The sequence below is a fragment of the Toxorhynchites rutilus genome, chromosome 1 (genome assembly GCF_029784135.1).
Source record: "Toxorhynchites rutilus septentrionalis strain SRP chromosome 1, ASM2978413v1, whole genome shotgun sequence".
Lineage (NCBI taxonomy): Eukaryota > Metazoa > Arthropoda > Insecta > Diptera > Culicidae > Toxorhynchites > Toxorhynchites rutilus.
The window spans coordinates 175,767,766-175,786,585 of record NC_073744.1 but is presented as its reverse complement, the minus strand read 5'-3'; the positions used below and the strand labels follow the sequence as shown (position 1 = coordinate 175,786,585).

Genomic DNA, 18,820 nt, shown 5'->3' with positions numbered 1-18,820 from the left:
GCTCAAGCTCAAGCTCATTTGCAACTTTAAGCCACCACTAAAAAGGGTTACTCTGAAGAGTTCACTTTATTTCTGACTAGCATGTATATCAACAGGGGATACATTCGACAAAAAAAAACCGGAAGCGAAGGCGAATTTTTCATGTGATTTTCAAAATGTTGTAACTTCGTGAAAAATCAACGCATGAAGATGGGATGTAGATCATTTTCAAGCTATAACTTTCATGTATTCCAATACTCTATGAACATATTTTATCTTGGTGTGTGGCTGAATGTAATGGACAAAAATATCGGAAATAAATGAAAAATGATTTTTTTCAGTTTTTTTTTACAAAATTCGGGGACTAGCTCAATTTTTTTACTAACTTAGTCAACAGAAAATCAACCAGCTTCCATTTGATCCTTCGAAACTCATCAAAAATCTCGTCTTCGCATTTATTTGTATATTAATTCAAAACAAACCGACTGATAGAGGTTCGAAATCATGTTTCTAGCTTCAGACATAATTTTAAAATTCCTTGGTTCTCAAATCAAAAAAAAAAAATCAAACGAAATCTGGCAATGGATCACTAAATTTTGGTATCAGTTCCACAGCATCAGTTTCGGAGAAGAAAATATTGCAAAGAGATGCAAAATACCAGAAAAAAAACGCGAAACGCTTGCGACTGATTGCCTTGAGTTTATCTCACTCTTCCCATTCTCATGCGTATTTCCACACATTGTTAATATTCTCATGGCAGTAAACAGCTTCGCACAAATTTCATCACATGTAAGATATAAATGTGAGTGTTGTTTTTATGCTACTGATAATAGTTGAAGTCATACAATAACAGCAGCTGCAAATTGAGATTAAAAACTGAGGACAGATAGTATTATCAAAATCGAATTGTAGATGACAAAGCGGACCATCGGAGAAGAATTCACATGCTAGTGTTCTCATATTCTGTGTTTGAATCATGGTGTACACAGCTAAAAAATGGATTTACGCAAGGGCGTTCGGTGGCGAACCGAAACTAGACAATTTTTGTCTTGAGGAAGAAATTATGCCGGACATTAGAGAAGGAGGTACGTATGCTGCAATCCAAAATCCGGACTGTAACGTTGATTCCTATTCCTCTCTGACACTAGAATTTCTCGCCAAAGCTGAATATCTCAGCGTGGATCCGTACATGCGTATCTACATTCTCTCCTATCCGATCGGTTCCGTTATGATTGGTGGTCAAATTGCGCAGGTTCTGGAGAGCAAACATCCAGAATTTCCCGTCGGAGCGTACGTGTTTGGTCAGTTTGGATGGCGAACATATGCCATATGTAATCCTACGGGAATCGCGACCCGCAAGCCTTATGTTCTACCCGACTTTGGAGTTTTGCCTCGTTCGCTAGGAATTGGAACACTGGGCACGGTTGGCAATTCTGCTTACTTTGGTTTCCTGGAGGTTTGTCGGCCCAAGAGTGGAGAAACAGTAGTGGTGAGTGGTGCTGCAGGTGCCGTAGGCAACATAGTGGGACAGATTGGAAAAATTAAAGGATGTAAAGTGATTGGTTTAGCCGGTTCCGATGTTAAGTGCCGATGGTTGGAGGAAATCGGATTCGACTACGCGATAAACTACAAAACGACGGACATAGGCGAGGAGTTACTCAAAGCTGCACCGGAAGGCGTCGATTGCTACTTCGACAACGTTGGTGGTGAGATCTCGGCGATCGTTAAGAAGCAGATGAGACATTTCGGAAGAATAGCTTGTTGCGGAACGATTTCCATGTACAATGGAAGCCCTATTCAAGTCGAAGACCCGCAGAGGGATTTTGTTTCTAAACAGCTTGTACAAGAGGGATTCAGCGTACACCGCTGGACGGATAGATGGTTTGAGGGAATTGAGCAGAATTTGAAGTGGATCAATGAAGGTAATCTCAAATATCGTGAAACAATTACGGAGGGCTTCGAAAATATGCCACTAGCGTTTATTGAGATGATGAAAGGCGGGAATATCGGAAAGGCAATCGTTGCGGTAGAATAACAATCAATAAAAATTAAACATTCATTGGTCTTCAATAAAATGCTGCAAGGCTTCTATCACACAATTTGGTTTTTATTTTCATGATGTCTGTACACCATTCAAGTATGCATCGAAGTACTGCCTTCACTTTTCGATCACTTTTGCATATCAATCGAACCGAAATTTAGCTTCAATTTCTTTGATGTTCTGATTTATTTTATATGATTTTACCTTATGATCCTCAATCCGTAAATACGTTAAATTGACGGAAGTTGGAAGCATGTACATTTTCCCACACATTTACGGTGAAAGAAAATTCAGTTGTTTTTCCCTGCTGTCATGCAGGTCGGTCGTACTCGAATTCATCACTTCGGAATGTACACTCAGAATATGCGCAATGCATACGAAAAAAGAAACTTTTTATTCTATTCTAGTCTCACTCCAACCAGTGAGCTCTTCTCAAATAAGAGTAGTGAGCAGTCAACAGTCTATCTTATGGTTTATACCGTGTCCACATAGTGCAAGTTACTGTCCGGGTTTTCCGAATAGATTACATACGACTAGGACGACTGGGGCGTGTAAATGATACATTGCCTGAAACATTCTAAATTGCAAGTGACTTAAGTCGAGCTAGTTGATGTTGATCAGCGATTTCGGGTTACTTTTTCGCATTTATTAATTGAAGATGCAATACCAAGGTAGGTCGTATGATGTAGTTTGAGTAGTTTGTTCGATTTCATTCTAGAAATTTTTGAGTCAAAAATCGAACTCTTTCTGGTCGACCAGTCACTACAAAAGAGGATTAAATGTTGCACTGGGCTAGCAGACCGACATGCAAGCTATCAGGAGATAGCCAATGCACTAAGAATCAACCATGTGACTGTTTGGAATTTTTTGAAGAAGACTGGCTACGAAACTAAACGCAATGTTTGGCTGCCACATGAATGAACGCAGAACTTCATTAATAATGTTTTTATCAGCAAAATGCTACTACGAAATTTAACCCATTTCTAAAGCAAAACAACACGGGCAATGAAAAATCAATTAAACACAGCAATGTGGGTTGACCCAAAATAAGGATATTCTGCATGTATATTGAAATTAGAGAATAGTCGTCCATTATGAGGTGTTTTGATGAAGCGCCAAAAATTGAGGAAGTTTGGATGAGAATTTTTGATCCATCAACCGTATAGATCATTGCAGAGGCTGTCTACACACAACGTGGACAAATTAAGGGGGCTAGGGGTTACGACAATGTCCACGGTTGTTCACGGTCAGGGGGGAGGAGGTATAAATAATGTCCACGTGGACACGTATTGGATGTACAAATAAGTCCTGATCGGTGACTCAATAGGTCTGTCATTTCAAATATACACATCGGACAACACTGAACACAACTCTATCATAAAGATAAGGATTGAGGCTTCAAGTATCAGTGCGTATTGAATCCTCAAAGTCAAAACAACATATTTTCCATCACTCCAAAAATGGAAAATTTCGTTCCAACAAAGCCGTTTTGCGGGGAATTTTTTTGCATTACTGGATTCGTGTGGAAAGTTACGGCAAGCATGCTCTGTCGAAACCATCATGCAGAGCTTGGTTTCACCTATCCAAAAGTGGTAATTTTGACCTCAAAGATGGGAGCGCCCCGGTGCAAAAAAAAATTGGAAGATGAGGAATTGGAGGGCTTACTCGATGAAGATCCATGCCAGACATAAGAAGAACTTGCAAAAATGTTGGGAGAAACACAACAAGCAATTTCACATCGTTTAAAGTATCTCGGAATTATTCAAAAACAAGGCAATTGGATCCCATAAGAGTTGAAGCCGAGAAACATTGAAAGGCGCTTTTTCATCTGCGAACAACTGCTTCAGCGACAGGAAAGAAAAGGTTTCCTGCACCGAATCGTGACTGGTGACGAAAAGTTGATACGGTATGACAATCCTAAGCTCGGCCAGCCATCACATTAACCGCAAAAACCGAATACTGATGGTTCGCTTATGCAGTGTATCTGGTGGGATCAGCTCGGAGTCATTTAGTATGAGCTACGCAAACCAAATGAAACTATCACAGGAGAGCGTTACTGCCAACAATTGATGCGTTTGAGCCGAGCCCTGAAGGACAAGAGGTCGCAATACGCCGATAGACACGACAAGGTGATTCTGCAACATGACAACGCTCGACCCCATGTTGCAATTGGTGTCAAAAACTATCTGGAGAACATCAAATGGGAAATCTTACCCCACTCGCCGTATTCACCAGACATCGCTCCCTCCGATTACCATTTGTTCCGGTCGATGACACATGGCCTGGCTGAGCAGCGATTTTCCTGTTATGACAATGATTAATGATACCAGGAAATGGATCGACGACTGGATTGCTTCAAAAGACCAAAAGACCTTCTCTCATCGTGGAATCCGTATGCTACCAGCAAGATTAGGGAAGGTTGTAGCTAGCGATGGACAGTACTTTGAATAATCTGTGACTTCTCTTCTTTTTATAATAAAACGTTGAACTTTTCAAAAAAAAAAACGCTGGAAACTTATTTGTACTCCCAATAAATTTTAAAAAAGAATGCGTTCACATCCATATTTAAAAAAATTATTAAATCTGTTCTGGATCTTCAAATATTTCCACACTTTTTCACCCTTCCACTCACTATGAGTATCTTTGATTAAAAAAAAGGGTTTGACAGTCTTAGAGCGGTCGATCATCCATATTTTTCTCATATTGTTGGTATTATTCTCGCTGTATTTTGAAAGTAATTGTGAACAATCGGACTTTTCCATTAATATTACAGCATGTAAAACGAAAAGTTCTGAAATTGTGTAAATCGATCGGTTCATTTGGTGTAGAATTGTTCTATTACAGAACTCGATGATTGGCCTTTTCTTCATTTTGGTGGTAAGTCGATATCCTGAAATTCATTCTGTTGCAAATTCCTTTAGTGTTGATGACATGGTAAGGGTGATTATCGAGGATCTCTCAGGGTAATGAAACCTACAAAATAATGAAAATCTACAATAAACGCCCTCATAAAATTACAATGAATTTTGTGATTCGGGTACCCTCCAATGTATGTACGAAATTAGAAACAAAATTTCGGAATGGGCCAAGACGGCGAGTTGATTTAGCGTGGAATTGTTCTATAGTAAACTCTGCATGGCGGTGATATTATAATGCAAGTGTTTGCAGTAGAAAATCAAGACAACACAAATGGAATGCTGAAAAAAATGGAGAGCAATAAAAAAGACTTCTTGGAAAATGAAACCACAGTTAATGAAGAACTATTAATTCAAGATTCAAGATCTTAATTAAACAAGATTTAAGTTATTGGCTTCAAAAGCAAAGCAATATTGCGTTACTTCTAAAGAATTATGGCTCCATTGAGTTTTTATTTATTTGATTTACAATATTATTTACTTGAACTACTATATAAATCATTTTTATTATTTGAAAAGCATAACATTTAAATGAAACAAATCTAAAATGCAATATAGGCGCGATACAATTATTTCCTTGATTTGGAACGGAAAAATTGAAGAATGTCAACGTGTTTGACAGGGGGAAGGGGAATAGTAATTGTCCCCGCTCATCCACGGAGGGGAGGGGAGCCTAAAATCACGCTTTTTCTGTCCACGTGGTATGTGGACCGCCCCTGTAGAGCACTCTTGATGGAAATTGCACGTTGGCTGGCATAAGAAGCTTTTCGTCGATAAACCACAGATATTGTTTTACACGGAATTTGAGCATTTCCCGGAAAATGGTAAAAAAGTTAGAGATAATTGTGATCAATATTTATTTGTTTAAAATTGATTTTCTACAAAGAAAAATTAATTGATGAAAAAAAAACCTGAATACTTTTAAAATGGCCCACAGTGGTTCTACATCATTCTCTTATTTTTTGCAGTGGGTTTGATTTTGACAACCATTGGTAAACAATGTTTGCTCCAGTAGAAATTCAACGGTGGCGGACTGTCTATGTTCGTGATCTGCTCATACCGATTTAGTAACATTTAGCATTTATAATAGCCGAAATGATTTCCACTTGGATACTTCGTCTCCGTCAAACAATTCAACATGCAGATCAACTATTGCCTAGGTTGCTAGGTTTTCCCGGGAGCCATTTCCCACCGCCGGGTTCGTGATATTCATATTTACGTAATAGTATTATTAAAATTGACTGTCCACCCGTAGGAGTGTTGGCTGTCGTTGGAGTGGAGGGAAGCAATCTTCCAGCTTCCAATACACCCAAGAATCCGTTCAGTTTGAGAGATTTGATCGGCGATGGTATTTTATGGGCCGTTCCGAAACATCGGCGCACAATCGAGAAACGGCTGAAGCGCAAATATGGCACTCCCGAATACAAATCGAAAATATTCCTCCCGAAGACGCACCTGCGGGTTTGCAGTTCTTGTGGAAGTGATTATGAAGTTGGAGTTCTGTGTCCAACATGCTATAAGAAAGTACGCGACGAAACGGAACAAATTCAGGACAAAATACAGGCCAAACTGGGACTGAATCCGGTCGATAAAGAAGTAGTTGTGCTATATGACCGCGAGAAGGACGAACATTCGGAAGAGTTTTGGCAAGGGAAACGTATCGTTGAGATGGAGAAGAGTCGACCGGTTTGGTTCAGCAAAAATTTGCTCCAGCGAAGCACCCAGCAACCCGCCGAGACGGCTGAATTGAAACCGGAATCGGAGAAATTAGGTTAGGTGTGATGGGAAGGTGAAATAAAGGTAGAAATAAAAGAATAAACAGGCTATACATTTTATTTACAGTTCTTCGTTATTAAATTATTTACTAAGGCTCGTTCCTGCATATAATCGATACTCGCCGTCTCTTTTCCACGCTTTTTTCTTTGAAAATCGAATCAGCACCGGCCAGGATCTCGTGGGTAAACTTGTATCTCGCCGTGTCTCTAGAAAAAGGACAAATTGATGAATATCGCCTTTGAATTACAGAATGTATTTGAAATCACTTCATTACGTAAAGGGATCTTCTTGCAAGAAAAACATCCGACCAATACTTATCATCACGATTTGTGTCAAAAGTTTGCCGGTAGTCCGCATTAGTTTGTTCCTCATCGTTGGTTCTCACCAATCTCATAACTGAGTCCGAAAGCAGGCTTATGCCTGCGATTGTGGTTCCGCAGTACTGGGAAAAAAACATAACGAAAAGGTAAGTATTGCTTGCAAGTCGGTTTGCTCATCGGTTTACCCACTCTAACGCTATCCACATGGGGCTTTATGACACCTTCTTTGGACAGATCTAACACATGGATGTAAGGCAAAGTTTCTCCCTGGAAAGCCATTGCTTTCACCCGATCGAAAACCTCCCGGTTGGCGGGATACCAGTGTTTTCGTTCCGTTTCGCGATATCCGTGGATTGCGTCGTCCCAGTGATCAAACTCGTATCGCATCCGTTTCAAATAGGGTTCGATTTCCTCCAATAAAGATCGTTCTTCGGTCTCGCTGATAAAACCCGGAACCACGGTCATGTCGGCGATAAACTGGCACTGATCCTGTATTGGCCATTGACCGTGGAAGGTGAGGTAGGCCGGTATGATTTCTTTAATTGAAAAAGGATTGGGTATTGAGTGAATTGTGATAGGAGCTATCGCTACTCACGAAGGGTTGCATCACTGTTTCCTTTTTCTACTGCTGATGACAATTTCCGTATGTTGTGCTCGGAGAAATTTCTGTATGTACTTAATAGTTTGGTCTTTCCAATAGATCTGATCAATAAACGCTGTGTTATCATTTTGCTAATATATAATTCACCTTCTCGTGACCAACCACAACGGAATCGAATGTAAATAAATAATAAAGTTATTTTCAAAATAAAGCTATTTGCAATCAGCGTGTATGTACGAAACACCAATCCGCGATGATATTGGCACAGTGTCGACATCTGGTGGCGACGTTTATGTTTGTGAAGCAATTGACGAATTTACGTTGGATTTACAACCAGACGGCGCAGCGAGTAAAGTGATGATGTTTTGGTTTTTTTTTATATGAAATTCGTTTAAATTTGTTAGAAAAATCCGAATTTTTCCTCAAATTTCCCTGATTTAAGTATTCTTTCCACGCCGAAAAGGTTAGAAAATCACCATTTTACAATGTGGTATGTATATTACGAGGAATGGCTTGTTATAAGTATTGTAACTTTAATTTTTTCCAACTAAGTAAACGTTGAGTAGCGTGTTTTGCGCTAAAAAATACTGCAATTCCTTCTCGTATCGGCCCCTACGTAATCAATGATATCAGCCAATTTGAGATGATACCAATTTAATCGCAATTATCCATAGTATAAATAACCGGTATGCATTATCGAACATAAAATTTTTGAAGATTATCTATGACTTTGGTTAAATCGCGTGTTGAAACCATCCTAAATATACAAGACTCCAACTTTCTTACCATATACTGACGACATTTAATGGCTGAAATGAATCTAAATTGAAATAAAATGAATAATCACAACCGAATCTTGTTTTTCAGTGCGTAAAATAAACAAACACCCTCACTTTTGTGGTTCTGAGCTCTAATGTAGATGTCGCATGAACTGATTCAGCTTTGCGTAAATTCGTCAATTCTACTGTCACCGCGAATTACTCTCTATCAGATTAGCAAGCCCAAATGCAGTTTTGAATTGTTAAAATTTGAATGAAAATTTTTGCATGACGTTATTCAATTATTCAAAACTTGTAGGGCCTGATTCTCGAATACACTTCACGGTGGAAACGAAATAAATGGCAACCCATTGAACTACGTTTTACGAGTTAGTGAAGTGTTGAAGATAATAATGAGTTTTCAGGCAGAATGAGCACTTTTCGAATAAAAAATCATTAATGAAAATTAACTTCTTCGTATCAAACTGGTAGTCAATGTGAGTGGAAAACTTTGTTTTCTTCATGTGATATAATAATCTCATACAAAAATTGCATCTGAAGATAATTTGATATTATAATGATAAGTTTAGTGGGAAACTAACCTCGTATCCAGATGTCGACACCGTACCGTTGTCATCGCGGATACGTTTCATTCCGTTTCCACCGTGAAGTGTATTCGAAGTGCATTCGAGAATCAGGCCCGTAGTTCTGGCTATTGTTTAACAATTTTCACTCTAATCCGCGTTGACGGCATTGAGCTTCGTATTACGGAATGGGGGAGTAGGCATGACAATATGGGTTTGCAGAAGAAATGAACACACTTTTAAAATAAAAATTATGAATGAAAATTATTTTTCCCAAATCAAATCAGTACTCTATTTAAATGAAAACCATTTTTTTCTTGCAAGTAGTGAAGAAATATCACACAAAAATTGTGTCTAAAGATAATTTTATATAATAATGGTAAATTTTGGTGAGAATATCTGAAAATTCATACAAATTTTACGTTTCAAAACTGCCTTAGGGCCGACTTATCTGATAGAGAACAGCTGGCTTCATACAAACTAATATCGTATCTAGATGTCGACACCATTCCGCCTTCAACGAGAATATGAAAACACTTTCAAACAATGACTAAACGACGTTTGTAAACGATTGAACCAAGGCGACTAGAAGTATATCCTAAGGTGGGCCAACTTGCTAAAACTACCCTTCAGTCATCTTGGCAGTCTACTGTGTTTTGTCTGTAAACAAAACACAATATACTAGTGCCGAAGCTCGCTCGTGAACAGTCTGTCTCTTTCGCGCTAAAGGCAAATAATTCCCCTTCTGCTTTCTTCAGTACTGTTTTCATATACTGCTCCCCTAACCAACTTAGTGACGAAACGGACCAACCTTAGGATATACTTCTAGGCGCCTTGAACTGAACCATTAGTACACTCCGAAAAAAATGGTATATGTGACGATTTTTTTGATAAATACTTGAGACGAGACATGACAACTCCATACGGAAAATCAAAGGTGGGAAAATTTTTAAATATGTGACGTCACATATTTTGTTTATGTGTGTTACTTTTCTTCTAGTAGTCGACCACATAGGAAAAGTATTGATATTAAGAGTAAAAATAATCAGATGAAATGAACGAACTAGTATTTTCTTCAAACAATGCTAGCGTTCAAAATCATAAGGACCTAACTCACATTTTAGCAGAAATTGAAATTTCAGTATTATTGACTTAATTTCAATTCAATTTTACTTCTCGTTACGTCGACCAAAAACGTAAATGAACAAAGTCAGAGTTACAGAATCGTTTGTTCCTTTGACGGAACACATTTGACAGTGGATGGGAAAACGGTGGTAAGTTTTTTTTCCTGAAATGCACTTGAAAAATATATTTGACATATGATATGACCTAGATTGAGACGAAAAGTTTTCCGCTTGCATCCTAGTTTTAGACGAATGAAGTGTTCAGCACCCTAATTGGGAAAAAAAGTAATTACAATTGCTGATAAGAGATAAACTTCCATGAAGTTGTTCTAAAATCCAAACATAGTAGACATTAGAATACTAATTCTGATATAAGAAGAAATCAAAGAAGATTAAATATTTTAGTTTGTGACATGTTCTGTTTATTTTTTAAATGATGAATGTAATGCGAAAAATATAAAATATATACACTCTCGGAGAATGTAATCTATCTGAGCGTCTGTTCACCATGGAGGTGCGGCTCAAAACAGCGTCTGTTTTCCGGTTACTGAAATAAATCGCCGCAGAAAACGGCTGCAACAGAATCAACTACTCAGAAAAAGTAAAGTAGGCTAGAAATATTATGGTGCGATATTGCATTTCGAAACAAAACATATGTCGTCATTGCTGAAGGATCGTATATCCTATGTTTCAAACTATACGGGCAACACAGGTTTGCGTGCGAGACACCCCACTTCCGACGGTAGGTCGGTGGTGAACTCGGATCGCGCTATCTTTGCGGCTTGGGCCGTCTCGATTCCTTATCTTTGTTAAATGGGAACTTCGTCCCCGTTGCATTGAACTCAGAATAAATTGCGAAAAACGAAAACGAGAAAATAAATTTATAATAGAAATGTGAGGCATTCATACACATGATGTCTTTCCCGCGCCATAATATTCCTAGCTTACTACAATTTTTCTAAGCGGTTGTTTATGTTGTAGTTGTTTACTGCGGAGATTTATTCCAGTCACGGTTAGTTTTCTGCCATGGGATTTACCCATCAATCGGTTTGTGTTTGAGTGGAGAGAAGTCTCTATTAAATTTAAAAAATCAAATTACTCTTGCGGAACAGTACCATTTTGAGTAATGAGACACTATTTGTCAACAAAGCTTAAGTGTTCGGAATTTGAGACAAAACGGTACGAATTTTTGCTTCATGGGCTATGAGGGTTTTTTGTAAACATGAACGAACCAGACAATCCGTAAATAATAATAAAAGTAATTTGTGGAAGACATTTAAATCACAATGAGCACCTTATCCGGATTCATCGAAGGTATCCCGGGGATTTCGGTGGACCGTTTCTTAGATAGAAATCGAGAGGAATCCAAGCAATTTTTCTTATCTCATTGCCATTCGGATCACATGTTAGGATTGAATCTGTCGGAATCACTCCCGGGCCCATTGTACACAAGCACCATATCAGCTGTTTTTCTGAAACATCGTTATCCTCAGCTGATAGGAAACATCAAGACTCTGGACATTGGCGGTAAGTTACGGACAAACTGGGAATATTTTTGTTTTCCTTATTAAAGAGATTTTCAGCCGAAGGCTGGTTCATCTGTTATTTTATTTGTAAAAGTGCCTTTTTTTATAGAACCAACGAACATTACAACCCAACCTAAGTTACGGGTAACAACTATTCCGGCTGGTCACTGTCCCGGATCGGTAATGTTTCTATTTGAGACAGACGATAATCGAAACATTCTGTATACGGGTGATTTTAGATTATCTCCAAAAGATCTTCGAAATTTGTTGGCCCTCAGAAAGATTGAACTGGATGTTTTATATTTAGACACCACTTTCTTTAGCAAGCAGTATCGTTACTTTCCCCCACAAACGCAGAGTCTGAACAAGATAGTTCAGTTGTCGCGAGAATGGCTGGCACTGCATGAGAGAAATGTAATTTCAATCAAACTTCCTGCTCTTTACGGATCCGAGTTTCTCTTTATTGAACTTGCAAACCAATTGGAGCAGAAAATTCACGTGCGACACGAAGAGTTGCAAAACTACCGGTTTTTAGCTCAATTAGATGAGGCAGTTACGTCGAGGACCAACGAGACCCGCATTCATGCTTGCCTTAGAACGAGCTTCAATCAGTATCGGAAGCTACCATGTAGGCCAGAGTTGGATAGCATGCATATCAGAGTCATAAAACCTTCGGCTTTGCGGTGGAAGAATCTATCCATTGGTGATCCTTTTTGGGAACGACTTGGTGAGGAAGGGCAGCAATTTTCAGTTTGCTATTCTAATCACGCAAGCTTCGAAGAGCTAGAAGACTTTGTTCGCTATCTACTCCCGAAAGAGGTACGATTCAACGTCACCCCGAAGAATGACTCCGAAGGTTCGGAAATGAGAAGTCTGCTAGGGACGATACTTGTGAACAATGAAACGTTTGCTAGTGACGTGGATTTCGGAAAAACGGACGGAAACGACGCAATCTTGAAGTTCGAGCGCATCGTTTATCAAAAATCAGCTAGAAAAATCAGTTCGCCACTGTCAGATGAGGAAATAAGTGATGAAGAAATGGTGTTAGGTCTATTGCCGAAACGAATTCGGAGCTAGAAATAAATTTGTACAAAAAATAGTAACTCATTATTTGTCTTTTATTTCACATTTATTTATATACTAGCAGACCCGGCCAACTTCGTCCCACCCAAAATTTATTTTTCGTTATCACATCCACGTTTTCTTACTAAGCGCACGTACATATGGGTCCAATCGCAGAACTGTTCATTGAATGATCTTCTAATCTAGAGACGAATGAACTCTCAGAGTTTAAAGTCTCTTTAATTCAATACCGTTACCGTTCTAATCTACCTTTTTAAATTATTTTTTATTATAAAATTTCAGTACTTCTACCAAAACTCGACATTATAATATCAGATTACTGGACTAACAACGCTTATCAATATGTAATTGTAGAACGCATGCGAATTGAATTTTTCGAATTCTTCATTCAAAAATTCATAGAAACATTTCTCGTACCGAAAAACCCTCATCCCAAATTTGCCTCCATTTGCTTGATTAGATCTAGGGTTATGCAGAAGTTTGTGTTTCATTTGTATGGCAGCCCCCATGCCCTTAGAGAGGGGGTAGGTGTGTCGAACCACTATAGAAACGTTTCGTGACCCCTAAAACCTCCACATGCCAAATATGGCTCAATTTGCTTGATTAGTTCTCGAGTTATGCAGAACTTTGTGTTTTATTTGTATGGGAGCCCTCCTTTAGAGAGGAGGGAGGAGTGTCAAACTACTATAAAAACGTTTATCGATCCCTAAAACCTCCATATGCTAATTTGGTTCCATTTGATTGATTAGTTCTCGAGTTATGTAGAAATTTGTGTTTCATTTCTATGAAAGAAGGTGAGAGGAGTGTTGAACCACATTAGAAAAGTGTTTTGCCCCCTAAAACCTCCACATGCCAAATTTGGTTTCATTTGCTTGATTAATTCTCGATTTATGCAGAAATTTGTGTTTCATTTGTATAGGAGCTTCCCATCAGAGAGGGGGGTGGAGTGTCTCACCACCATAGAAAAATTTATTGGACACTTGCTCATCATTCGCGCTGTCGGTCGCGAACAGCTGTTTTAATCGGGCTCCAAAAGTCCTCAAGATAAGCTTCGGTCATTTCGTCCTCTTCCGACAGCGCAGCTTGGAGCAAAAACGCGCGCATAACCATTCCTAGATAGTGGTTCGAATCGATGTTAGCGCCTCGATAGGTTCTGACGTCAGTTATGTACGAGAAATGCCGACCGTCTATCTTTACCGATCTTTACCGATCTGTGCATTGAAATCTCCGATGATGATCTTGATGTTATGTTTTGCGCGCTTCAGTGCTCCCAAAAGTAAAGAGAGCGTGAGAGAGTGTGACTCACTCGCACCAAGATTTCTCCCAACTAGCGCACACTAGAGATGGGCAAATCAGCTCATCATGGTGAGCGGCTCAGAGCCGTTCATCTCATACACGTGAGCTGCTCATTTGGAACAGCTCTTCAGCTCAGTTGAATTTTGCAGTTGTCCACACAATTGCATATGAAACGTAATCACCATGGGACATTGCATAGTGTGCATTTTTTTAATAGGCGGAAAGCAAAAAATAAACGAATTTAATTCGTAATTGTACAAAAACTAAAACTGATATGAATTCTAATAATATAATATACAACAAATACTGAATGCTGAAATCCAACATAGAAGATGCTTAGGATATGCTGAACTTAAACAACAGAGAAACCAGCAGTAGCCAAATAGAATGCCTCCAGGACTATTGGCCGAGACAACGTTTTTTGAAAAAAACCATCGAGATTTTTTTTTGCATCCGAGGATATAAAAATAAATCCACTAATAGGTGCAACGAGAAATAATTATTCGCGATCACAAAGGTAACAAAAGGACAAGTATCAATCATCAACATTTATGCCGGGTGGTTTTCTGAATTGTTTTGATTCAGCACGCGGAAATAAATGTATGTGTTTCCACAGTAATGTTTAAATTACAATGTAATATATTAAATTTATTTACAAGCATTTAATAATGTGTATTATTTTGTTTGGCCATATAAGAAAAGTTTAATGAAGTAACGAACGATTGAATATCTTCAAAACAAAAACCTTTTTTTCCTATCTGGCATCTCTGCTAAAGCTAAAGTACGAAGAGGGATACACGAAAACAAACTGACGTCATGCCATGAAGCGCGAGAGACGAAAAATCCTTTCGCGTCTCGCAATTTACACTCTCTGCAGCTTTTGCGCTCCACAGCTATGCAGCTCAACAGCTCAACAGCTCAGCAGCTCAACAGCTCTTCAGCTCAACAGCTCTTCAGCTCAACAGCTCATCAGCTCAACAGCTCATCAGCTCATTACGGAGCTGGAGTTGATGAGCTGTTGAAGCGTTTCTTTGATTGCGAACCGATCCGAATCCGCTCACTATGATGAAGCGATTCGAATGAACAGCTCATGAGCGGATGGCACATCTCTAGCGCACACTGGCTCTTTATACAATCGCCGGAGAAAGGGAAAAGCGCATGGTTTCTCTTTAGTGAGTGATGACTGTATCTTCAGTTTAGGAACGAAACTCGCGCGCGGGTCTATCATTTCAGTGAAAATGCCATCGCTGTCTGCACATTCTTGGGTCGATTGGCCACCATCAAATCACACGTTTCTGCATATTGCCCATCACAATAAAAGCTGTATCTAGCCCGTTTGTGTTGCTGTAGCTCCGTTAGATAGTATGACCATCGCGAAACGTACGTACCTTAGATCCTCTCAACATACTTCCTGCTGCGCTACGATTTCAAACATGTGATTCATCAATAGTTCGAAAAGTATTGAAGAACACGAGTACATCCGATAAAATTGAGTGATCGACAATTCCACGTTCCGAGTTTTCACTCGTTAGTCCCCTTTCGGTGGTTGGGCCTCTGTCGATTAGTCCGGTTCAAATCTTCTTGTGTTTCGTTCGTTGTTTGGTGTTTTTTGTAATTGAGGGTTTCGGTGCTCGGTGGCATGCACGGAACTCCCTTTAAAAATGCCTTAGGGTCGGCATACGCTCTGTTATTTGCTTGGAGAAAAACCTTGCGTATAGCTTCGCTGCCTAACCACCCACTTTCTCAAGCTACACTTATTTCAAAGTTGGGTTACAGCGATTGAATTCCGGTAACTTTTTTAATTTCCGCGAGCACTCGCGATTAACGCACGATCGCACCTTTTACTTTCAATCCTCGTAAAAACCCGGATCGATTATGCCGTTTTCACCTAACTCCATTTTCCCGCATTCACGCGCGAAACTCATTTTCTTTCCACAAAGATCGATTGATTTCTTTTCAAGTCCTTTTCTACCCCTTCAATTCGATCGCTCACCTCTCGATCCGGTCATTCCCCCTATAGGCCAGTTTAGAGCGCTCGTGAACGTGAACATGAACAAACACTTTTTTGTTAATAATTCATCAGTTCACGTAAAAAACGCGAGGAAAACATCTTGAAACGATAGGAAGAAACATTTTCTAGTTGAAAAACATGTTTAAACACAATTCATATTGATGAAAATGGATTAATTCAACACTTCACTACGATTCTGAATTTCCACCGTGGAATCGAGATGTTGGTGAATTCACCATAGTTCACCGACTTCGGTGAATGTGAACGTGAAAACAGTGGTGAATATAGACGTCAAAATATTTCCCCGTTCATGTTCACGTTCGAATGTCCCAAGGCATTCTGAAAATTATTTCGCCGTGAACTGTAAAAGGATATGCTAAGCAACTCTCGTGTTTTCAGTGAAAAATTCTATATGGATGCAATTTCATTCAATCAGATCTCTGCACGGGTTGAAAAACTTCCTTGCTTCGGGTCGATTCTTGAACAACTGTATATTTTATCCGAATTCCTTCATTGAAGCTCGATGTTTATTTACTTCACGTTTACTGGCAAACTTTGAAAAGGAACGTGAACGTGAACAAAAACATTCTATTCACCACGATTTTTTGAGTTGTTTGTTCCTGATGTGGTTCACCGTGAAATGATCGCATTATTCCACCACCTGTTCATGTTCACGTTCACGGGAACTCTAAACCAGCCTTATGGTACCGTATCGAAGGTTCAAATTTGATTTTTTTTCGGACCTTCCTAGCCCATACTGCCCATTGTATTGGCATCTGGCGGTTAAAGGCCGTGTACCAAGTTGTGACGGTGCAAGTGAGGCGTGAAGTGGTGAAAATTCACACTATTTCGCGCTTAGTTTCATTCCGACGGTAATTTTTTGAAATTCGCGAATAAAACCGCGCTTATTTCGTGTGTCTCACACGTTCACCTCTACGAACAGTCACATTTTTATGGTACGACTTGTAAGGCCTGTGACCAATCTCTGTATTTCGCAGAAGAACCATTGTTAGGCTAGGCGCAAATTGAGAAGCGTATAGCGCTTGTGAGCTAGCACAAGACGACCAATACGACTCATGTGTACCACAAACGTAGCGTGGCGGTGCGCATATTGAGTCGCAGTTTGCTGTGGATTACGTGCCTCTCGCATACAATTTCTGATTCACACAGAGTTGCGCGATATATTTATTTACTAACACAACTACCCGACCGGCACAACCATACAGTGCCAGACTCACGGCGCTATATGATTGTTCACCACCACAACCATCACAGCCGGCACGACAAGCACGAAAAACTGTGGTTCAGCCACAACGTCACGCGAGTCGTCTCTCACGAGCGCTGCGCCATCTCGGGTCTCCTCGCCAATTTGCGCCGTTCTATCTGTTTTCATTAGCCACAAAAACAGGCACTATATCGCGCCAAATTACTCGCGCTATACGCTTCTCAATTTGCGCCTGGCCTTATAGTGCTGTCCTGAGTGTCGTGACCAGGGTCCCGCAATTTGGACGCCATCTTCAAATTTAGGTTGCTTCGACCTGAAAGGCACTTTCCACACCAAAAATCGTACACAGAATGAATTCTCAACTCGATGCAATGCATCATCTAACCTCGAAAATCGAATTCTCTCGCGCTTAATTATCTCTCTGGGCTCTCGTTTTCCTGAAGTGATGCCAGATTTACGGCCACTCGTAAATATTCGAAATGTGACCGTATATCGTAGAAGCTGGTACTTGAAGACAATCTTCAATATTATTGTGTTTTCCTTTTATTGCACGGGATTTTATTTCTTTATGCGTTTATCTTCGTACCCAATAAAATTCCTTTCTAAACATAAATGGAGCTCTCCGAAACCATCATTTTCAATATTTTTAACATCTATGGGAAAAGTCCGCCAAAAATCTGAACTCCCTGTTCTCACATCGGAGTAAAGAGAATCATTCTCTTCTCTTCGGCTCGGCCTTCGGCAATCATCGTTCTCTTCGAACATCTCTCCTTCCGGTAGATCTTACGTTTAAGAAACTGTGTTTCCGACATTGTTATTTTGAGTGTACAAGAAATGGGTTAATTGCAAACTGAACGAATTAATTATTAAAGCTGTCGTATATAGCTGTATATTATTTTATGTCAGCTTTATTTCCCACACTGAGTACCTGAGGCCTGGACAAAGACGCTTATAGCGGCATCAATTCGTTTAGAGGAGCTGTTTTCGGGCTCTTGGAGACTGCCAATACCCATTATTGCTCATCCCACCACACCCTAGACAGTTTCCCCGAACCAGTGCAAGCCATAAAAACATCTTTGACGGTAAAATTTCTGACCCGAACGGGAATCGAGAGCCCGAAGACCCCATCTTGGCAAGCGCCACGCTTACCAATAGGCCATGAGGACTAGTTTCATATAAATCAATGAAAATTCGTTCCCCATATCTCTAATTAACAAGAAACAACTCATTTTTTATTGCCAACTAAACCAGATAAGAGCACAATTAGAATATTATCTAAGATTAGTAGTTGTTACCAAAAAATCGAGAGGTTGTATCCGAGACACGACCGTTTTGGACGTAGGACTACGCAATCTTTTTTTTTGAAATTTGTTGGTTTATCATTTCGAATGTTATTTGCGAATACGTCGAAATTTCATAACTCTTTAGTAAAAAGTTCCGGTGATCCTGAGATGGTTTAATGGCTTGCATGGTTTTGTAGAATCATTTCGAAACGTAATGATGCTTTCTTGCCTTTGTGAGAACAATTCACTAATTGGTCTTATGTCGTAATTTGTTTTTATATCAATGCACGCATTGCAC

At 39.5% G+C, this 18,820-nt stretch overlaps 4 protein-coding genes across 7 annotated transcripts; 3 read left to right on the top strand and 1 right to left on the bottom strand.

Annotated features, from left to right (window-relative positions):
- The first annotated feature begins 598 nt into the window (after positions 1–598).
- Positions 599–2,070, top strand: LOC129776771 (prostaglandin reductase 1-like). Its single transcript, XM_055782612.1, has 2 exons — positions 599–1,064; positions 1,128–2,070. The coding sequence occupies exons 1-2, from the start codon at positions 956–958 to the stop codon at positions 2,012–2,014; spliced, it is 996 nt and encodes a 331-aa protein (XP_055638587.1). The 5' UTR covers positions 599–955; the 3' UTR covers positions 2,015–2,070.
- Positions 2,071–5,936: 3,866 nt separating this feature from the next.
- Positions 5,937–6,770, top strand: LOC129776871 (39S ribosomal protein L32, mitochondrial). Its single transcript, XM_055782768.1, has 2 exons — positions 5,937–6,133; positions 6,191–6,770. Exons 1-2 carry the CDS (start codon positions 6,031–6,033, stop codon positions 6,709–6,711), a joined length of 624 nt encoding a protein of 207 aa, XP_055638743.1. The 5' UTR covers positions 5,937–6,030; the 3' UTR covers positions 6,712–6,770.
- Positions 6,759–7,859, bottom strand: LOC129776850 (alpha-ketoglutarate-dependent dioxygenase alkB homolog 7, mitochondrial). 4 transcript variants are annotated; one of them, XM_055782742.1, is made up of 4 exons: positions 7,627–7,853; positions 7,221–7,567; positions 6,978–7,153; positions 6,759–6,917 (listed from the first exon to the last, which is right to left on the bottom strand). In XM_055782742.1, the coding sequence occupies exons 1-4, from the start codon at positions 7,757–7,759 to the stop codon at positions 6,800–6,802; spliced, it is 774 nt and encodes a 257-aa protein (XP_055638717.1). In that variant the 5' UTR covers positions 7,760–7,853; the 3' UTR covers positions 6,759–6,799. The 4 variants fall into 4 exon arrangements, 2 of the variants coding, with proteins under 2 accessions (XP_055638717.1, XP_055638725.1); XR_008743173.1 differs by having other exon boundaries at positions 6,777–6,917; positions 6,986–7,153; positions 7,217–7,567; positions 7,627–7,859; XM_055782750.1 differs by having other exon boundaries at positions 6,777–6,917; positions 6,986–7,153; positions 7,627–7,854.
- Positions 7,860–11,318: 3,459 nt separating this feature from the next.
- LOC129773686 (protein artemis-like) lies at positions 11,319–12,728 on the top strand. Its single transcript, XM_055777333.1, has 2 exons — positions 11,319–11,625; positions 11,734–12,728. Exons 1-2 carry the CDS (start codon positions 11,385–11,387, stop codon positions 12,699–12,701), a joined length of 1,209 nt encoding a protein of 402 aa, XP_055633308.1. The 5' UTR covers positions 11,319–11,384; the 3' UTR covers positions 12,702–12,728.
- Positions 12,729–18,820: the final 6,092 nt, after the last annotated feature.